Raw genomic sequence first — 19,739 nt, forward strand, 5'->3', positions numbered from 1 at the left:
GACTAATAGTATTTCTTAGTTTTATGCTTTCAATTTAATTAAATGGGCAAAATGTCACAAGTTTTTTTTATGTAAACTTCTTCAGCTGTTTTCAGCACTCTGCACGTGTTGTGTTATTTTGTGACGTCACAGTGAAACGACCCATGCAATCTGACAGAAAAATACTAGAAATCTGAATAAAAACCAATCGTTTTTGCAAGTATGATCAAGTCGGTAGGGTAAAAGCTGCAACTGGTGTAACAATGGAGTCAGTTGAAACAACCGGAAAGTCACATCGCATAAGACATTCAGGACGAAAAGCTGAGAAAAAGAAACTCAAAAATGCCTCAGAGGAAGCGTCAACAAAACAACGAAATCCAAGGGCTTTTGCCATTCAAAGCACGAATAAGCTTAATCGCTCTTTTCGACAGTATGTATTATGTTTTATTATACTATAGCTAACACACTGTTTCTTTTTGTACTTGCTGCAACTTAAATTTGTCATCAAACATTAGTTGGATCTACAAAACCAAATATTTTGTGGCATGGTGCACATGGTTTCCCATGCAATGTTTGATCACAAGCATTCCCTATACCAGGGGTCCCAAACTCAAACTGCTTTGAGGGCCAAAAACAAACTTTTAAGTAAGTCAAGGGCCGCACACCACACTATCAAAACATTTGTTACTGTGTAAATTAATAAGTATGATAACAAATATATTGTGTGATTAAACAGTGAAATGTTTATTAATGTCATTCACTTTATTGAAAACAATATTGTAATAAATAACAAATAAATATACGGCGTAGCAAAGTGAAAGAGCCAACTCAAAAAGTCATTCAGAAAATATGTGTAATGGCTCACTAATTAACACTTTTCTATTGGTTATTAATGGTCTGCTAACGTTTTATAACCAGATACTAGTGTGACTTTTCGTAAAATGTCATTGTGACAAACTTGCATAATTTTGAAACCATGATCATAAGATTACGCAATAGACCTCGGCCTAGGTCTACTGTGTGGTTTCAAGAATTATTTGGTTTATGTAGAATAGTAAAATGTGATTCATGCGGAAACAGATATTAATTTCAATTGATGTTACATTATTTTTAGTGCTCAAGATCTGAAGGCTAAAAAGCATCACATTCCTGTTGTAAATCGAGCTACCAATGAGCCACCACCAGTTGTAGTAGCAATCGTTGGCCCACCAAAAGTTGGCAAGACAACACTGATGCAATGTATTATTAAAAACTATACTCGGCAACGTCTATCTAATATACAGGTATTTGTTATCCTACGGGACCTCAGCAACATTTTTCCATGTTAAGAACCCTTGGCCATGTGACTTATTAGATCGTATATCCAAGTTAATGTTTATCCAGAGTTTAAGCGTAATTATATAATGACAGTGGAGTCCCAATTGCTTAATTCAAATTTAAAAGTTTTTGTTTCTGTAGATTATTTTATGGAATCCATTAGCAAGCACTGGATTTTGTAAATTGTTTTTTCTGAAGGCGACTGCACTGTACAGTGTACACATATAAATGACCATTTTTGGTGTATTTTTTAGGGTCCAGTTACAGTTGTTTCTGGTAAGAAGCGAAGGCTCACCATTATTGAGTGTAACAACGATCTGACTTCTATGATTGATTTGGCAAAAGTAGCAGACCTGGTTAGACACATTGTCTTGGTTTGGTTGTTAGACTAGTATCATCAATGGCAACTTTATTTTGCAAAGTATTTCTTAAAATTATGCCGAAAGGTTTGGTCACTGTGTTTGTTAAAATGGCTCACATACATATAATAATGATGACAAAATGTAATAATAATGATAATTAAGACAATTAATAATTGTTTTGGTGAATTAAAGAAACATGAAAAAAGAGTTTTACATGAAACAATTACTTGAGCACTATGTGAGTTGTACATCCCTGTATAAGAAAACTTGTACTAAAATAGCAGATAAGCAGTACTGAAAAAAATAAGTATGTTCAAAAAAATGTTTGTTGTAGATTTTGCTGATGATTGATGCCAGTTTTGGATTTGAAATGGAAACATTTGAATTTCTAAATATTTGTCAGGTATGTGGTTTGTACTTTTGTTGTCTGCTTCTGACAATTTACATCAAATGTGACACAGGTTCATGGATTTCCAAAAGTTATGGGTATTCTTACCCACTTGGACAATTTCAAGCAAGCAAAGGCTATCAAAAAGGCCAAGAAAAACCTTAAACACAGATTTTGGACTGAATTGTATCAGGTATGTCGATCAGAACATGTTTTCTTGTTGTTGTAAATATTGGATACAACACAAATGTCTTGCTTTTTAAGGGGGCAAAGTTGTTTTACCTCAGTGGAATGGTGTATGGAGAATATCAGAAGACTGAGATTCGAAATCTCTGTCGTTTTATTAGTGTCATGAAGTTTAGACCTTTGATATGGAGAACTACACATCCTTACATTCTTGCTGACAGGTTGTACTACATTTTGTTCAGATTAGAATAAAAAAAACGTGTCTGTTTTAAAGGCTTGTAAAGGTTTTAAAGGCTAAACGCCTGGTTCGAATTCGCATAGATTTTTTTTTCAGTTCATTTAATATGATTTGATATCAATGCATTGTAGCTGAGCATTAAACGTTGAACTTTTGCAAACTTTTTTTGCTTTTGGCTGTCGATTATTGACTTTGTTCAATCTGATTATTAAAAGTTATTACTTTAACAATCATTTTTTAGGATGGAAGACATTACTGACCCAGAATTACTCCGAACAAAACCTGACTGCACACGCAATATATCTATGTATGGTTTTGTGAGAGGAACTCATCTTAAACCTAATACTTCTGTGCATATCCCAGGCAAGTACTGCAAAGCCATAGCATTTACATTTTTGAACAAAGTATTGTGTGAAATTTACACAACCCACTGAAGATTCCGAAAAGTCAAGACTGCTTAGCTACTTGCAAGTTTCAGTCACCTCAAAAAAACTTACTCTTTTTGTCATTTAATTGTTTTTAGGTCTTGGAGATTGCAAACTATCTGATGTTTCACTAATTACTGACCCATGTCCACTTCCAGATCGAGGAGATAAAAAGCAAAGAAGGTATTACATAGCTGTTTCAAATACTGAACAGGCGTTTCGTCCACCAGGTTGCATATTTAACAAATTTTTCGTTTGACTGGTGTAATGCTAAACAAAATACCAGTTGCTGTTTCGAGAACTTGTATTTTTGCTATTGTTTCACCCATCAGAACGGTAGGGCTTCTTCAGAGCAATGAACGATATAATGCAAGCACAACAAGCGAAAATGTACAAGCGCATCTTTTGGTTTTGGTAGCAACTATCCAATCGTTTAGGGGTTTCATTTTGTGTTGTTCAATACTTCGTGTTGGTTAAAAAAAACAAATTTCTTAAGGGATGAGCCAATGTTGTCAATAGGTTTATCAGCTGATTCTTGGTTTTGTATATGATTGCAATATATTTTGTTAAAATTGTGTTTAATTTTCTCCAAATACTATAAACTAATATTCAAAGAAAAAAAAAATTTTTCTTGTTCTTCTTTACGACACACTCATTTAAAGAATCATTTATTAGCAACAAAAGAAGGCAATTGTTTGCGCACAATTGGCATTTTTAGTCTTATCTGTGCCAGAACAAACTGACTTTGGATCAATCCTGGGCTTTCTAATCCTATGAAACTAGGTAATATCAATTCTACATATGGCGACAGGAAAACTTTCATAAGGAGTAGATTACACTTTGAATGTTACAAAGTTCTCAATACGATTTGGCAAACGAAAAATAGTGTTCCTGCGCCGGATTAAATGACCTCGAGGGTCGGATAACTGTGTCGAATAACTGTGTCTAAAGTTGGTTTGGTGTTTGCAGATCATTGAACATTCAAGAAAGGCTGATGTATGCTCCTATGTCAGGTGTTGGAGGTATAGTGTATGACAAGGATGCTGTGTACATTGATGTGGATGGTGGACCTAAAAATGAACCTGGAGAGGTGAATGGTGGTTTATTATTTTGACATACGGTTTTTACTAAAATCAGTCAATTTATTAAATCTTACCTAACCTTGCTAGTTGTAGAGAAAATGTTGCAAAAAATGCATTGCTTACATCTCTATAGCTTTTATTGCTTGGTGCTTGTTGTGGATATACCTTTTTAATAATTGGCCCACTTATTTGTTGCTTAACACAATAAAATGACACAAATAAATTAGTAAAAGTAAAGGCCAGGTAAAAATCTGAAATATTGATCTTGTGTTGTATGCTTAGTAACTTTTACCTTATGTCACATGTATGCAAAAACTCAAAGCACATATGTCGCTTTTATGGTATGTTAAAGACCACTAGAAACATTTTTGTTTGGAAGCCAAGAACACAAATGTGAAGGTTTCTTACACAAAAGGTGTTGATATGCATGTGAAGTTTAAGACAAACAATATCATTGTTTACAGGAAGAAAACATGCCCACTACCAATCCTATAATGTCATCACTGGCTGAATCATCCAAAACTATTGACTCCAAACTAGCAGAAAGTGGAGTAACCTTATTTAAAGGCCACCAAGTTCTTTCTACTGAAGATGCAGAAAAGTAAGTTTAGATGAAGATACATTAAAATGTCAGTCAAAAAATACATTTGTCAGAAGAGCTATATCGATTTTGGTAAAGTATATATAGCAGCAACACTTTATGTACACAGGTATCTGAGGTTTTTTTTCCTTTTCTTTGCATATTGGGTTAAGTTTATTTATCCTATCAAAGCAGCACAAATGTGCTTTAATATTCATGAAACAAGACATATGGTTGTGGATAACTAATCTCTGCATCAGTCAGTAGGACTGCTGAAAGTCCAAAAGCTGATTTTGCAAAGAAAAATGTGATGAAAGATTTAGCTTTGCTAATTATGGGTCCCCTTCCCTGAAGGGGACACATATTGTTTTTGTCTATATATATATTTTTTTTTTAGTCAAACGCGGTTTTGTTTCCATGTTTCGGTCAAGAAAGAATAGTTCAAACTTTTTCAAATTTACACACATTATAGATATTGGTCTTAAGATTGTCCATGTGAATTTTGACCCCGTTTGATCCCTTGGTTCACCCACAGCCCCCCAAAATGTGAAATTTTTTCAACGGCTATACTTGCTAAAGCAGATGATTCTGGAGTTTCATACTTTTTTGATTGGTACATGGCAGCATATTTTAAAGTATTTTGTAACTTGAAGTTGTATATATCCATTTTCACCCCTTTACCCCCAAATATTTGTTTGTTTGTTCACATGTTAATGAGGTCAGAAATACAAGACTTAACCTGCTGAAATTTTAAACAGCTGTGGATAGGGTGCTTATTGGCTGTTAAAAATTTCAGTGCAATCAGCTCAGTAATTACTCTTACAGCCCCAAAAATGTTTATACATGCTGTCTTTTGTCAAATTTGTGCTCGCTCAGTGCACAGCTGACACAATGGGAGTGATTGATGATAGTGGCGCATGGAAAAAATGCCTCTGCTTCATGCATGAATGCAGTCGTCACTTGACCACTTTCTCACTGGTTGGAATTAAGATGTTGCGATGTTAGTTATATCGCGCTGTAAACGTTAATGTAGGTCAACTTATTCGTGTTTCGAAACTCATAGCGACAACGCAGCACGATTTGTTACACCTGTGTAACGTGACTTCTCAAACTGAAAGCGTTAATAAAACTGTTTCAGAACAGGTTTTGGACATAAAAAGCCCAGCTAAGTGATTGTACTGTTGGTATGTAGAAACTTAACGGCGCTAGGGAACGCTATGTGCGGATTAAAATCCTAATTCAACAAACAAAGGGCTATTAAGGAAAAAAAATGTTGAAACTTTGTTAAAAGTTTAAATAGTTGGACTCATCCATTTTCCACCTCGTGAAAACAACGCGCAACTCCATGTCGAAAAAAAGCCCAATTGGGCGCGAAAAGTGCAAACCTGCCCACTGAAAAGCGAATATCTCGGCCTCGCGCATAACTGGACGTGCTATCAGGCACTCTTTTTGCACTGTGCAATTAAGATATGTTCGTAGATCATTTAAAAACGTCAGTTATGCAATTGTTGGGTCACGCAGTTTTGCGTCTTATGGTGGTTAACGACAGGCCCCTCGTGCCGCGGTCGGCGCCATATCTTTATCTGTAGTGGCGCATGGAAAAATGCCTCTGCTTCACGCATGAACACAGTCGTCACTTGACCATTTTCTCACTGGTTGGAATTAAGATGTTACGTTGTTAGTTATATAGCACTGTAAACGTTAGTGTAGGTCAACTTATTCGTGTTTCGATACTCAGAGCGACAATGCAGCATGATTTGTTACACCTGTGTAACGTGACTTCTCAAACTGAAAGCCTTAATAAAACTGTTTCAGAACAGGTTTTGGACATAAAAAGCCCAGCTAAGCAATCTTATTGTTGGTATGTAGAAACTTAACGGCGCCAGGGAACGTTATGTGTGGATTAAAAATCATAATTCAACAAACAAGAGGCTATTAGGGAAAAAAATTGAAACGTTGTTAAAAGTTTCTGGCTGATTTTGTGACTGTTACAAAACAAAAGTTTGTAAATATTTCTTTAATATGACAAACGTCATCTGTGCAATTCAAGTTCTCACCTAGCATATGCATGCGCCATTCATCCTGTTATGAATTCAAAATATATGTGTGTGTGGGGACCCATTGGTTTTTGCTTGCAAAAACAATTATGTTATAACAGGCCACAAAAATATTGGTACCATACTGAATGTATCCATCAAATATATATCCCTTACAATTATAATGAATGCTGTGTAAATATGGCACAGTTTCTGTAAAATGGAATATAAGTTATAGGAAAACTGCTATTCCAGTTTAACAATGATTGTGCCCTATTTTTTCTGTTACCAAATCGCAAATGCACATGTATGGAAAACTATTAGATTATGCTTGCAGAAACAATTATGTTATAAAGTGCCAGAAAAAAGATAGGGACCCAATGAAATGTAGGTGCCAAATATATATCCATAATAAATATGGTAAATGGTATATGTGATACATCGTTAAATATGATGTAGTATATATAAACTGGCAATATATAGAGAAAAAAACATCTAATGGCCTTCATAAGTGTGTTAGTGGCCAATCGGAAATAAAGCTTTACTAATAATCAACTTAGAATTATTTGTCAACATTATCATGTGATGGATGTAAGTTCAAAAATAAAACATTTAGTCGTTCATCCTTAAGTTTTAAAGATATATATATATTTCTGCAGCTTATCATTCATTGGCTCTATGCTTTTACATTATATATATTTCGCTTTTACAACATCGTCAGTATCTGCAAACAAGCAGAAAGATTCGTAAAAAGTAAAAACAGTATGCGTAAATATATACCAATAAAATTATAAATGTGATTTCAGATTTATGCAGGTTGACATGCCTGAAGAAGAAACTGTTGTTATTGGTGGAAGAAAAAGAAGAAGAGCTGTGTTTGCTGATGAAGAGGGAAATGAAAGTGGAAGTGACGACGATGATGATGATGATGATGATGGTAAGCCATTAAACAAAGTTAAAATCTTATGAAAACATGTCCTTTAAAACTGTGGTCTTCAACCTGTGGTCGCGACCCCAAGCCTAAACTTTTTCTGGGGTTGCTATAAATTAATTTATTGGCGTTTAAATTTATTACCAGAAAAATGATACGCTTTTGTTCTAGTTCGCAACCTTTGGTACTAACATGAGCGTAATAATGCACACTAACTGCTAATATTTAAAGTCTACATGAAAATGAAGCGGGTATATTTACATGAAAATAGGTTCAGTTTCGGCATTACTTGAAATATTTTTCTCCCTACCAGAAAAAATAGGTTCACATGTAAATGCTGATTTTATTTTAAGTTGAAAAGGCTGTAGACCACTGCTTTAAACAAATAAATTGATACAAAGTCATGCATTTTGTACTGGTTTATGATTGATACAAGAGGGGCAAAAAAGAAAAATACAAAATTTCTTAATCTCTATTTAAAAGTGTGTAAAAGATCATGAAATATTTCACTTTGTAAAAAAACAAACATAACTGTTACCATTGACATTTTTAATTCAATGTATACTCTGACATTAGTAATGCAGAACAAGTTAGTACAACCAAAATCATGACAGTTACATTTGACAAACTTAGTTACATTTTGATCTGACATTATTAACTCAGAACAACTTAATGCAACCAAATATTAGGGCTGTTGTCAAACAAATAATTATTTGATTATTTGAAATTATTTAAAAATGTATCAAATAATTTTTTACACAAATTCAAATAATCAAACATTTTTTTTTTCTAAGTAGTAAATCTTGTAGGTGCAAAATCAATTTATTTGAGCACATTGGTTACATTTTTGTACAATAGAGATTGAACAAAAGCACATCAACATGTGTTTTTCAGCCTTGTATACCCCTTCCAAAAATATTGGACAAAAGCATGAAAGTATTATATTTTACTGTACATTTCAGTATCAATTTCACGTACAGTGTGACATCTGTAATTCAACTAAAACGACATATTTGTCTCATAATTTCAGAGGAAGAAAGTGACAGTGGTGTAGAAGATGAGAGTGATGTTGATGATGCAGAAGAGTTACAAGATGATTCAGATACTGATTTCATCACTGATCAACCCGATGAGCCTCTTGAACCTTCTGCTTCAGGATTAAACTGGAAAATTAATTTGCGCAAGAAAGCAGAACTTGCCTTTTATGAAGTAATTGATAAAATGTGTAAAATTATCTAAAACTAAAACAAATGACATAATTGATGTGTTTTTTTCTGCAAATTGGACTTTAACATACTCCTCTGCTTTTTACCTCATGGAATGCACAATATTGGAACAAATGAATAATTATGGGTCCCCTTCCCTGAAGAGGACACATATTGATTTTACTCGAATTGTTTGTTGTTGTTTTCTTTTTCTTTTTTCCTTTTTTTTTCTTCCCAAAGTTTGTCCGACTCGTTTTTCCATCAAATGTTTGATGGATTTGGCTGAAATTTACACAGACGGTAGATATAGTTATGTAGATGTGCATCCCACTTTGTTTTTGTTGATAACCCCAGTATTTACCCCGCTAGCCCCCTAAAATAGGTATTTTTTCCCGGAAGTTTGTCCGACTCGTTTTTCCATCAAATGTTTGATGGATTGGGCTGAAATTTACACATATGGTAGATATAGTTATGTAGATGTGCATCCCACTTTGTTTTTGTTGATAACCCCAGTATTTACCCCGCTCGCCCCCTAAAATGGGTGTTTTTACCCAAAGTTTGTCCGACTCGTTTTTCCATCAAATGTTTGATGGATTAGGCTGAAATTTACACAGATGGTAGATATATTCATGTAGATGTGCATCCCACTTTGTTTTTGTTGATAACCCCAGTATTTACCCCGCTAGCCCCCTAAAATGGGTGAGTTTTTAAACAGTTTCAGAATTGGCTGAAATTTGGATTTCTTGTATAGTATGCCATTTATAGGTGTCGATTGTTGTGTTCAACCCTGTAGTCCTAACATTTACCCCACAAGCCCCTAAAGTGTAAAACGTATTTGTATGTTACTGGGCACCACAAACGAAAGATTTCTTTGGAGCAATAGTGTTACAAGGGCAACCAGTTGTATGTTGCTCATTGGTGGGTTGCTTGGTGGTCGTTTTTGCGCCATGGCAGTTAGGGGGTTGTTAACAGCCCTATGACGTCAGAAACAGTAACGGTTGTTGCTCAAAACACCTCTAGTGGTCAAAATTTTAAACATTGGCGGATTGGGCTGAAATTTTGCAGTACTATTGATTGAGTCATTGTGGTTTTTATATATTTTTTAGTTTGTGTGTCGAACCCAATTAGTTGCCCTACTAGCCCCCTAAAATGGGTCAGTTTTTTAAAACGTTAAATAGGACATACTTCAAACAATATCTGGGGTGAATCTAATTTTATAGTTTGTATTATACATAGTATTATTATTTAAGCCCAGTGCCGATCACTGTGTTTTACCTTACAACACCCAACTTTCTCATGGTTATCTCTTGAATTGCATTATTTTCAACTATGCATGTGTGGGGACCCATGAGTTTTTGCCTGCAGAAACGACTTAAAGTTATAAAAGACGATGGCTAATATGGGATCCAATACAAAATAAGCATAGGAAATATATTCATGTTTTAAAATAGGTTATAGTGTATATGCAAGGGCAATATGTGCTAAGCCACCCTTCTAGTTACAGCATGTTATTGTGCAGTTTTACAAAGTATCAAAGTAAAATTTGAATATTGCAATTTTTATAAATATCCTTGTCCTAATAAAGTCATATTGGTTTCTTGTATTAATTGGAAATAATCTTGAAATTTGCTACTTTTGTCCGAAGGTTTGTTTAAAAAAACTAATTCCAGACACAACAAAAACTTAATTAACTTGTTTTTATCTAAAAAATATGCCATTATTGTTGTACTTGTGTCCACAGAGGCAAAACTCCTCAGCTAGTCTTCGCCGCTTGGTATACGGTTCAATCGATCCAAAATCAAGTCCTGCGGAAACTGGTAGCAGTGATGAAGAACAGCAAAATGATCTTGCTGGAGGACTTTTTAAGATCTCGAAGCAAGATCAAGAGCGCGAAATCAAGTAAACTTATAGAAAGCAATATTACTGTATGATAGACACACATATATCCCATTGGAGACCCTATAACAGGGGTTGGCGACCTTTTAAGTTGCCCATTTCAATTATTTGTTATTTCCATGTGGTAAAGGCTATGTGTACAATCATTTTTGTAGGTAATAGTGGTTTGTGCAACCTGATCCTAATTGGAAGCAGAAAGCACAGTGTTTTGTACATGTACACTGGATTTTAAGACATTATGGCATGATAAAAAAAAACAACCAAACCAGCAAGTTAACTTTGGTACTTCAATATAATATCTTTGGTACTTCAATCTTTGGTTAACTTTGGTACTTCAATATATAATATAAAAAAACACGGTATGGTTGGCCTGCCATGAAAAGTCACCTTAGGTTGGCCAAGGTTTGCCGACCCTTGCCCTATAAGCACCTAAACCATGTTATTTTTGGGAAATTTGAGTCTGGCGGTATATTTCATACTAAGACATCACTGAAAATTGGGCTGTAAAGTCTTTTTGGTGCTAGGGTCTTGTTTAGATCTTGTTGTCACGATGTTTTACAATATGCTGAAGCTATTGAAACAAATGTTTTGTTTTTTTAAATGTCTCGTTTTTTCGTCAGCCACAAACAAAACGCGAGGGACTGCTCTCGTGACCAAACGGCGGTCCGCGATTGGATGAAGGACCACGTGACTAAATCGTCAGTGATGAGTCGATTTGTGACAGGGCATTGGGAAGAGGGAGAGGATGCCCAAGCATTGCTCGATCAGGTAAAATATTTGCAATGTAAAACAAATTGAAAATGTAAGTGAAGCACAGTTGTAAACGGGCCTGAAACTGGAGCCCAAAACCCGGCCTGAACCCGAACCGTTTTCGAGAAGCCTGTTTAGGCCCGAAATTTTGATTACATTAAAGTATCTGGGTGACACTAAAACGCTGAATGTGCGGGATGGGCGGGACGTCGTGAAATCCGCTGAATATCGGGTTAAATTGTTGACGGTTAGTGCTATTAAGGTTGGGATAAGGTTTTATAATAGAAAATCAATAAAAATAATTCCGCCGGATACATTCCGCGACCGAGGGAAACATTCAGCGGCCGAGGGAAACATTCAGCGGCCGAGGGAGACTTCCCGCCCAAGCATTTTTGCTGAATGTCAGGAAACAGCTGAATACGTTTTAGACAGGGACATTTTTTGATTTATACGCTATTATAAAACCTCAACCCAACCCTAATAGCACTAACCGTCAGCAATTTACCAGATATTTAGCGGTTTCCGCGACGTCCCGCCCGTCCCGCCCATTCAGCGTTTTAGTGTCACCCAAGTATCTGGAAAGGCCAAAACAATCAACACAATAGACAATTGACATTATGCCAAGTCCAGCAACTGCTACTTAGCTAGTTAAATTTGTTAAAATAAAGTACTGACACAGAGTATAAAGTCAGGCCCGAATCAAGCCCGTTGTTTTGAAGAAACCTAAGCCCGAACCCGGCCCGAAAAGCCTGGCCCGACTTACAACTTTGAAGTGAAGGCAAATAAATATTAAACTAGCTTGTTCATCCTAGAAACTGTATTTTTTTAACTTGTGACATGTTTTAACGATTTCTTTGATGTACGTGGTATTTATAAAAGCAAAAACTAATACTGAAGTATACAAAACTTTTCGTTTTATCAGATGCCGAACGTAATTTCCTACAGGCGTTTCATCAACCCAGCTTAATCTGCTTTAGTAAAGGTCTTTTAAAGGGTAGTTTTTGTAGAATTAATTACTTTAGCGTGTTTTTCAAAAAGTGTTCAGTTCTAGTGGCCACTGAAATTAATGAAGTAATGTAAAGCAACATCTCAAACTATTTTTTTTTTATATATATTTTTCCTAATTGGCGCTATTCATTTAGTCCTACTTTATACAAAAGATACAAAAGGAAAATGTTTAAAATTGTTAAATTTGAGACCAACCGAAGTTATAAAATAATGTTTGTAATATTTGCTGATCGACTGATAAAAAACACTTTAATTTTAATTATTATTTGGCATTTTAGGATGAAGAACTATATGGCGACTTTGAGGATTTAGAAACTGGCGAAAAAGGCGGCGTTCAAGAAGAAGAAGAAATAAGAGTTGACAACAGAAAAGAGGTTTGTATGATTATGTAGCAGTAAATATGCATGTATTATATAAGTGCATATATATATATGACCGCGAAACAAATGAAAACGTTTCTGATAGGAAGAATGAAATGAACGGAAACTAATATATAGCAATGACTTTTTAATTTTGTGGTATTTCTCTGGCCAGTTTAGTAGCAAAAATATAAACCCTACACTAGTTCTTAAACGTTTATTTCCACCTAAAAGTTTGTTTGCTTCTACACAAATATATTCTGCTATAAAAGTCGGTGTCTTTTTTAATAAGAATCAGCACACATTTTTTAAATTAATAATGTTAGTACAGTTATAACACTGTAAGACACTCTGGCCTTGTAAAGTAACATGTTTTATCAATTCGCCTTATTTGCTATAATTTATGTCTTCATAAATGTGATTCAAATAAATTTACGAAGAGGGTCAATATGTACCACTGTTGTAGACAAAACGGGAGAGGGAAGAAAGACTGAAGATAAAAAGACTGGAACGTAAACGAAAACTAAAGGAAGCGTTTGACCGAAACTATGACGTTGAAAAGTCGTCGGGAAAAAATTCCAAGGTAAAACTGCCGAAAAATACTCACACAAGCTTTTTGTACAAATATATCATAAGAAATGTTATTATGCTACATCGTTTGATCTTTCGTTAGAAATTTAATTGGTAAGTTTACTATTTTCAATAAACGAACTTTAAATATAAAAGCAACGAGCCAATACATGATAAGCTGCAGACAGTGTACACTGTTTCGGCCTATAAGGTCTCATCAGTGCAGCTGGTGACGAGACATTGCCCGTGTGAGCTAATGTAGCCAGTATACGGCACTCGAGTTTGTTGGGAGCAACAAGCTTAAAAGTCATGCCTTACCAACCTGTTCAATGTCACACCTGCCTGCATTAGCTCATACGGCCAATCTTTCGTCACCAACTGCACTGTTGAGACCTTATCGGTATTTTACAGTTTAACAGCAACAACATGATATACCTGTTTTATATTTTGTTGTTAAAACCGGATTGTATTTTTATCAACTAAACCGGATTGTAGGGATGCGCCGAGCCGAGCCAGAACCCGAGTACACGGTACCGAGCATCGCTGTTTTTAATGCTCGGTGCTCGGCCGAGCAGTTGTACAAACTGACCCGAGCGTTAAATTTGCATATTCATGCCCTGCTAACATACGAAGCTAGTGTTCTATTCTAAAGGGTGTCTATGAACAAAAACAAATGATTTTTCAAATGTATTAGATAGTGGAAAAACGCGTACTTAAAGGGCATGTACAGCTTAATAAAACACCGCCGGTGACGTAAGAGACCTTGCAGAGCTAAAACGTAGAAAGGGGATTTTTTGTGACGTCATAATGCACCGAGCGTGCTCGGCCGAGCACCGAGCATTAAAGTGAGATGCATGGTGCTCGACCAAACAGAACATTTGCAGTTTTGGCACATCCCTACCGGATTGTCATTTTTTTAGCTTAAGAAGCAGCTTGATTAAAAAAAATGTAGTTGCTTATCAGAAATACACCATATTGCTGACGGTTTAACAATCGCTGTTGTCACCATCGATGCAAAATATGTTTTCATTTTGTAAACGATTGCTCGCCAATTTTTAGGAGGAGGTATCACTTTTTGACGATGTTAAACGAGAACTGGAAGAGCAAGCTAAAATGAACAGAGATGAGTTTCAAGATATGGACGACGAACAGCGAATACAATACGAAGGATACAGGTTCGAATCCCGCGAGAGCTTTTGTAACTCATAAACACCCCAATTTGTATTCAGTTTGTAGAATACATTTTATCGTACCCTTTTTGAAATATACATCAATTTCGCATGAAAATATACTTTTTTACAGACCAGGGCTTTATGTACGGCTTGAAATTCACGACGTGCCCAGTACGTTTGTAACCCGTTTTAACCCCAACTACCCTCTAATATCTGGGGGTCTACTTGCCGTAGAAAGTAACATGGGTTACTTGAAAACGCGCATAAAGCGACATCGCTGGTACAAGAGAATTTTAAAGGTCAGTCTGTGTTTTGACCAAAGGCTTATTCAATTTTTGAAAGTGTTTTTTAACCCCAAATCAGCGGGCTTAAACTGATCAGTGCAATATAGGGCTGTTATTAAAATAAGGTTTGCAATTTTTTTCTAAATAATTCAACGAGTTTGTCGTTTGAAATCAAGTATTAAAAAAAATGAATAATTGAAAATATCAGAAACGTAAACCTTGCGCCTACATTTCTTAGGATGCTTAAAATAATTTTTAACAAAATGCAATGTGAATTTGCTATATTTGCACTTTTTGAGTAAATTATCACTATTAACTACAATCTGATCCCAGACATTTATACGTTCTTTACATGTATTATTACCTTATTTGACGGCATTGTTAGATACTTAGCTTAACCAAATTGTTGTCCATATCATTTTAACCACTCCGTAACATTTTAACCACTTAACCTTAATTAATATAATGTTTTGAAAATAATAATTTTGCAAAATTTGTTTGTCTTCGCAGTCACGTGATCCGCTTATAATTTCTATCGGATGGCGACGATATCAAACACTGCCCATGTATTTTATGGAGGACCACAACATGCGACAGCGAATGCTGAAATACACACCGGAACATATGCACTGCTGGGCTCACTTCTGGGGACCGATCACTCCACAGGTTTTTCCATCTTGTAATATAATTCTGTGCGTATTGTTAGGATGAACATAAATTCAATACTGGGATCAGCCCTGAAACGTCGATGGGTCCGAATCCCACCTCAGGCAAGATTTCTAGCCTGTACTTTGCCACAAGTGGGAATGCTCGGTGACCAACTGATTCGGTAGAATGCCTTCAATAAGCCTGGCGTACTACGATGTGTTCAGTAATGTATTCGAAAAAGTTTTCGAGAGCTCGGTATCACTGATTATTACTACAGTAAACCTAGGTTAAACTGGTAGAGCTACTAACACTGAGCTTGGGCTGGCCCCCGCTCTGGGAATTTCTGGTAGGTGGCGCTAAGGAGCATAGGCGTTTATGGTGCTGTTACAGCAGTTTGGGTTTATGGTAAGAATAATTGCTGAGTCAGCACCATAAACGCCTATTCTCCTTAGCGCCACCTACCAGAAATTCCCAGAGCGGGGGCCAGCCCAAGCTCAGTGTTAGTAGTTCTACCGGTTAAACTAGATCTTCGCCTAATTGGACTGGTCCGGATTAACCGAGGTTAACTGTATTTAACCACGTTTGATACCAGGTTGCTGCTTTTGATCCCAAAATGTTTAAACCACTAAAAAGTAAACATGTTTTCTAAATAAACTGCTTTATTGTGCTTTTCCTGAATTCAAGTACATACTTTTTAATGCATTAACTCTGTTTAATCAATTCATCAGTGGTCAAAATCTGTTGCAAAAGGAAAAACCTATTTAATCACAAAATTTTGCACATTTTTTTTAATATTTTTAACAAAAAAAAATATAATTTGCCAACTTGCATCTACTTGTTTGATCTAGGGCACCGGTTTTGTTGGTCTGCAGTCAATAGCTGGAAGCACGCCTGATTTTCGTATTGCAGCTACTGGAACCATTCTTGAATCCGACTGCAGCACTCAACTTGTGAAAAAATTGAAACTCGTCGGTTACCCGTATAAGATTCACAAAAACACTTGTTATGTCAAAGTAAGTTGGTCCGTAAAAAGCAGATATTTAATTGAAACCCAACCTTAAATGTTGTTTTAAATTGGTATTGAATACGTTGGTTCGAGTTATGTAGGAAACGATTACTTTCAATTACTGCTTATACTGCCTGTGTTAAAGTACTGTAAAGTTTTTGCCGGGTTGTCTGTTTAAAATTTTGTGCTAGTTCCTGAATGTTACAACTTTTATTGCTGCTTCAGTTTCAACCGATACAGGGGGTAAAAGCGGACCTTAACTGGTCCCGAATCCACCAAAACCCGAAAGTACAAGCCCGAAACCTGCCGTATAAAAAAGCTATAATTATACTTTCCAGAGATTAATATTTGGTTAATACCACAGTATTTCAGCTAAACATATCCACTTCCGCATTTTTTAAATTGGGTCGAGGGTAAGGTCTTTGTTTTCTTTGACAAATGTTTTTTGTAATAGATGTCCTGTTAGCAAAATTGCAAACACCACTTTAGTAGGAAAGGAAACAAACATAAATTTAGAGATTACTATATTGGATCGCAGGGTGCCGATTCTTTTTTAAAAAAATTACAAAATGTATTACTTTGGTCAGGATATGTTCAACAGTGCATTAGAAGTTGCAAAGTTTGAGGGTGCAGCAATCCGGACCGTCAGCGGAATACGTGGTCAAGTAAAGAAGGCGGTTACTGGAACCAACAAGGAGGGCAATCAAGGTCCAGCGGGCGCATTTAGGGCCTTGTTTGAAGACAAAGTCCGCAGTAGTGACATTATATTTTGCAGAACCTGGTATCCCGTACCGGTAAGTAAGAAATGCTTGTGTTAGGCTCATAACAGCTTAAGCTTTTTTGTCGTCCTACCTTGTACAATGCACCAAGATTTAAAAACGTATTTAACTGACGTTTAAAATCGACTGACACTTTTTTGTTATTTTGTTTAACCATAGTTACTAAAAATGCCAATAACGTTACTCACATTAGACAAAATTTGCTAAATACCGATGGATGGCGCAAAGAGCATTTGCGAATATCTAAAAGCAAACTGTATAAAAATGCCTACGTTTAGGGTTATTATGGGTTGGGGTAGGGTATTATAATGATAATGAAAATAAAACCAACTTATTACTTAAAGTCCCAGTCTCACTGTTAATTTAAATAAATGTGCTTTTTAGTGTTTTTACGCCATCTTTCGGTATTAGGGAAGCTTTGCCTTTTGTAAGTTCTTTTAGTAGCTCTACCATAATAACCAGAGCATTTTTGTCATTTTAATGTAATCTGGTAACTTTTTAGAATTTTTTCAAGATTGATTGTCCCAACTGACCTTTGACTCTTTATTATTACGCTAGATACCCAAAGTCGAGATGACGGTGGATAATCTTCTTCTGCGAGAGAAGGATTCCTGGTGTGGAATGAAAACAGTCGGACAACTACGATTCGAAAAGAAGCTTAAACCGCCTGTACAGGAAGACTCGCTTTACAAGGCAAGTTATACTGTCAATAAACTCAAATGCCGCTTTTTTTTCGGGAAAGCATGCTTTTGTTGGTTCGAATCCCACAACAACAAGTTAGTTCATTCTTTTCATTTTCTATGCTGATCTTTGTAAAGAAGCTTTGTGTGATTATCCTATCATAAATTACTAGTGGTTCTTATCCTGTGGTACGAAGCTTTTTTGTTTTGCCCAAATAGCTTTCTTAAACAGTCAAAGAATTTGGAACAATTTACTGTTGGTTTGACTAAAAAAAGTCAACAACTTTTTTTTAATTGCCTGTATTGTCTGAACGGCGTTTAGGACATCACTATTGGTGTATGACGTGTGGATTGTACATCAGTAATCTGCTGCAAATAAACTGTCTGAATAGTCAACAGAAAGGTCTAATTTTTAATCGAGAAAATTTTCAAGATCTTTTTTTGTGAAAAACATGTCTTGAAAATCTCTTTACTACCATACCATTTTAAAATTGGCCATCTTAGTCGGGAAGAACAGCCCTATCTCTGAAAATTACTGAATTAAACGAACGATTTTTCAGAGAAAATTTGTTCATTTTTGCATCTAATATTTTTTTCGATTATAACATACGCCAAGATAGATACCAATACTTTACGAAACCTATTCTTCTCAATCAACTCTAAGGTTATAAAACTAAGTCTAACGTAAGAATGCAAGTAAAATCAATGGTATTTTCTAAAAATAAAGACAATCAAATTTTTAAAGATTTGTCTTTGCAAACCACTTCGAATTTGTGGTCACTCAATAAGCTCTGTTCTTTTAGCCTGTCGAGCGCAGACCAGGTCACCACTTTCGGGGTCTCGTTGTTCCGGCTTCACTACAGAAAGAACTTCCCTTTTCCTCAAAACCCAAAATGCAACGAAAGAAGAAGGAAAGTAAAAAGGATAAACTAATGAAGACTGCTGTAGTAAGGGAACCTAAAGACCGACAGGTAAATGATGTTTAACGCAACGATGGCTTGAATATTTTTAAAAGTCATAAACGAAATCATATTGAAGTAAGCTGTAGCTTTGTCATACACTTCCACATTTTTTATTAAACCCAATAAAATGATATCCGTACTATTTTGGTCCAAAAAAATTCTTGTGGCGCACTTTTATGGCAGTGTTATCGCGCAGTAGAGTTTTACAAAAAAACGCTTGACAGTAAAACTAAATATTTTTTGTTTATGTTTGTTTGCAAAGTTTTATTTCGTTTGAAGGTTGCCGCCTTGATGAACGCCATTCACACAATCCATAGAGATAGGCGACTTCGCACCATCGAAGAGAAGAAAAAGAAAGTCGCTGAGCATCACAAGAAAATGAGGAAACTTGAGGTTCAAGAAAAATTCCGTCACAAAGAGGCCAAGAAAAAAATCTATAAAGCCCTGTCAAAGGGTGACAAAAAGAGCAAAAATAAAAGTTGATGGTAAAACTGATTTATTCAGTTTTAGGAAATCATGAGCTATTTGCGTTGTGCCTGACCTCAGCATTTAGTCGATTCGTAAATTAAACCTGACGAACTTATGATTTTTTTGGCCTAAAGGTCAAATGGAATTGAACTGGTTTTTTTCTGTTTTAAAGCATGAAGTGAGGGAAATAGGTTACCCTAGGTATAAACTGAACAAATGAATCTAATTTGAAACAGACGATTAATACATCAAAACAGAGTTGTAAGTCGGGTCCGGTTCGGACATAGGTTTATTTACGGGCCTGACTTTACACTCTGTGTTAGTATGTTTTCAAAATAAATTAAACTACCTAATTAGCCAGATGCCGAACCTGGCCCAATGTTAAACAGCCTTAAAACGCCTTGTGGGAGACCAATTGTGTTTGTTGT

General features: G+C 35.7%; 1 protein-coding gene across 1 annotated transcript; it reads left to right on the forward strand.

The window, feature by feature from the left end:
* Positions 1–92: 92 nt before the first annotated feature.
* Positions 93–19,429, forward strand: LOC145232071 (ribosome biogenesis protein BMS1 homolog). Its single transcript, XM_080096572.1, has 24 exons — positions 93–409; positions 1,094–1,262; positions 1,551–1,652; positions 1,993–2,061; positions 2,120–2,239; positions 2,311–2,453; positions 2,712–2,833; positions 2,994–3,078; positions 3,865–3,985; positions 4,442–4,578; positions 7,400–7,530; positions 8,555–8,733; positions 10,471–10,628; positions 11,246–11,393; positions 12,662–12,757; positions 13,209–13,325; positions 14,372–14,487; positions 14,615–14,783; positions 15,279–15,434; positions 16,265–16,429; positions 17,010–17,216; positions 17,760–17,894; positions 18,685–18,852; positions 19,123–19,429. The coding sequence occupies exons 1-24, from the start codon at positions 243–245 to the stop codon at positions 19,324–19,326; spliced, it is 3,384 nt and encodes a 1,127-aa protein (XP_079952698.1). The 5' UTR covers positions 93–242; the 3' UTR covers positions 19,327–19,429.
* The last annotated feature ends 310 nt before the right edge of the window (positions 19,430–19,739 follow it).

The sequence above is a fragment of the Phallusia mammillata genome, chromosome 6 (genome assembly GCF_965637545.1).
Source record: "Phallusia mammillata chromosome 6, kaPhaMamm4.hap1.1, whole genome shotgun sequence".
In the NCBI taxonomy this organism is placed as follows: Eukaryota; Metazoa; Chordata; class Ascidiacea; order Phlebobranchia; family Ascidiidae; genus Phallusia; species Phallusia mammillata.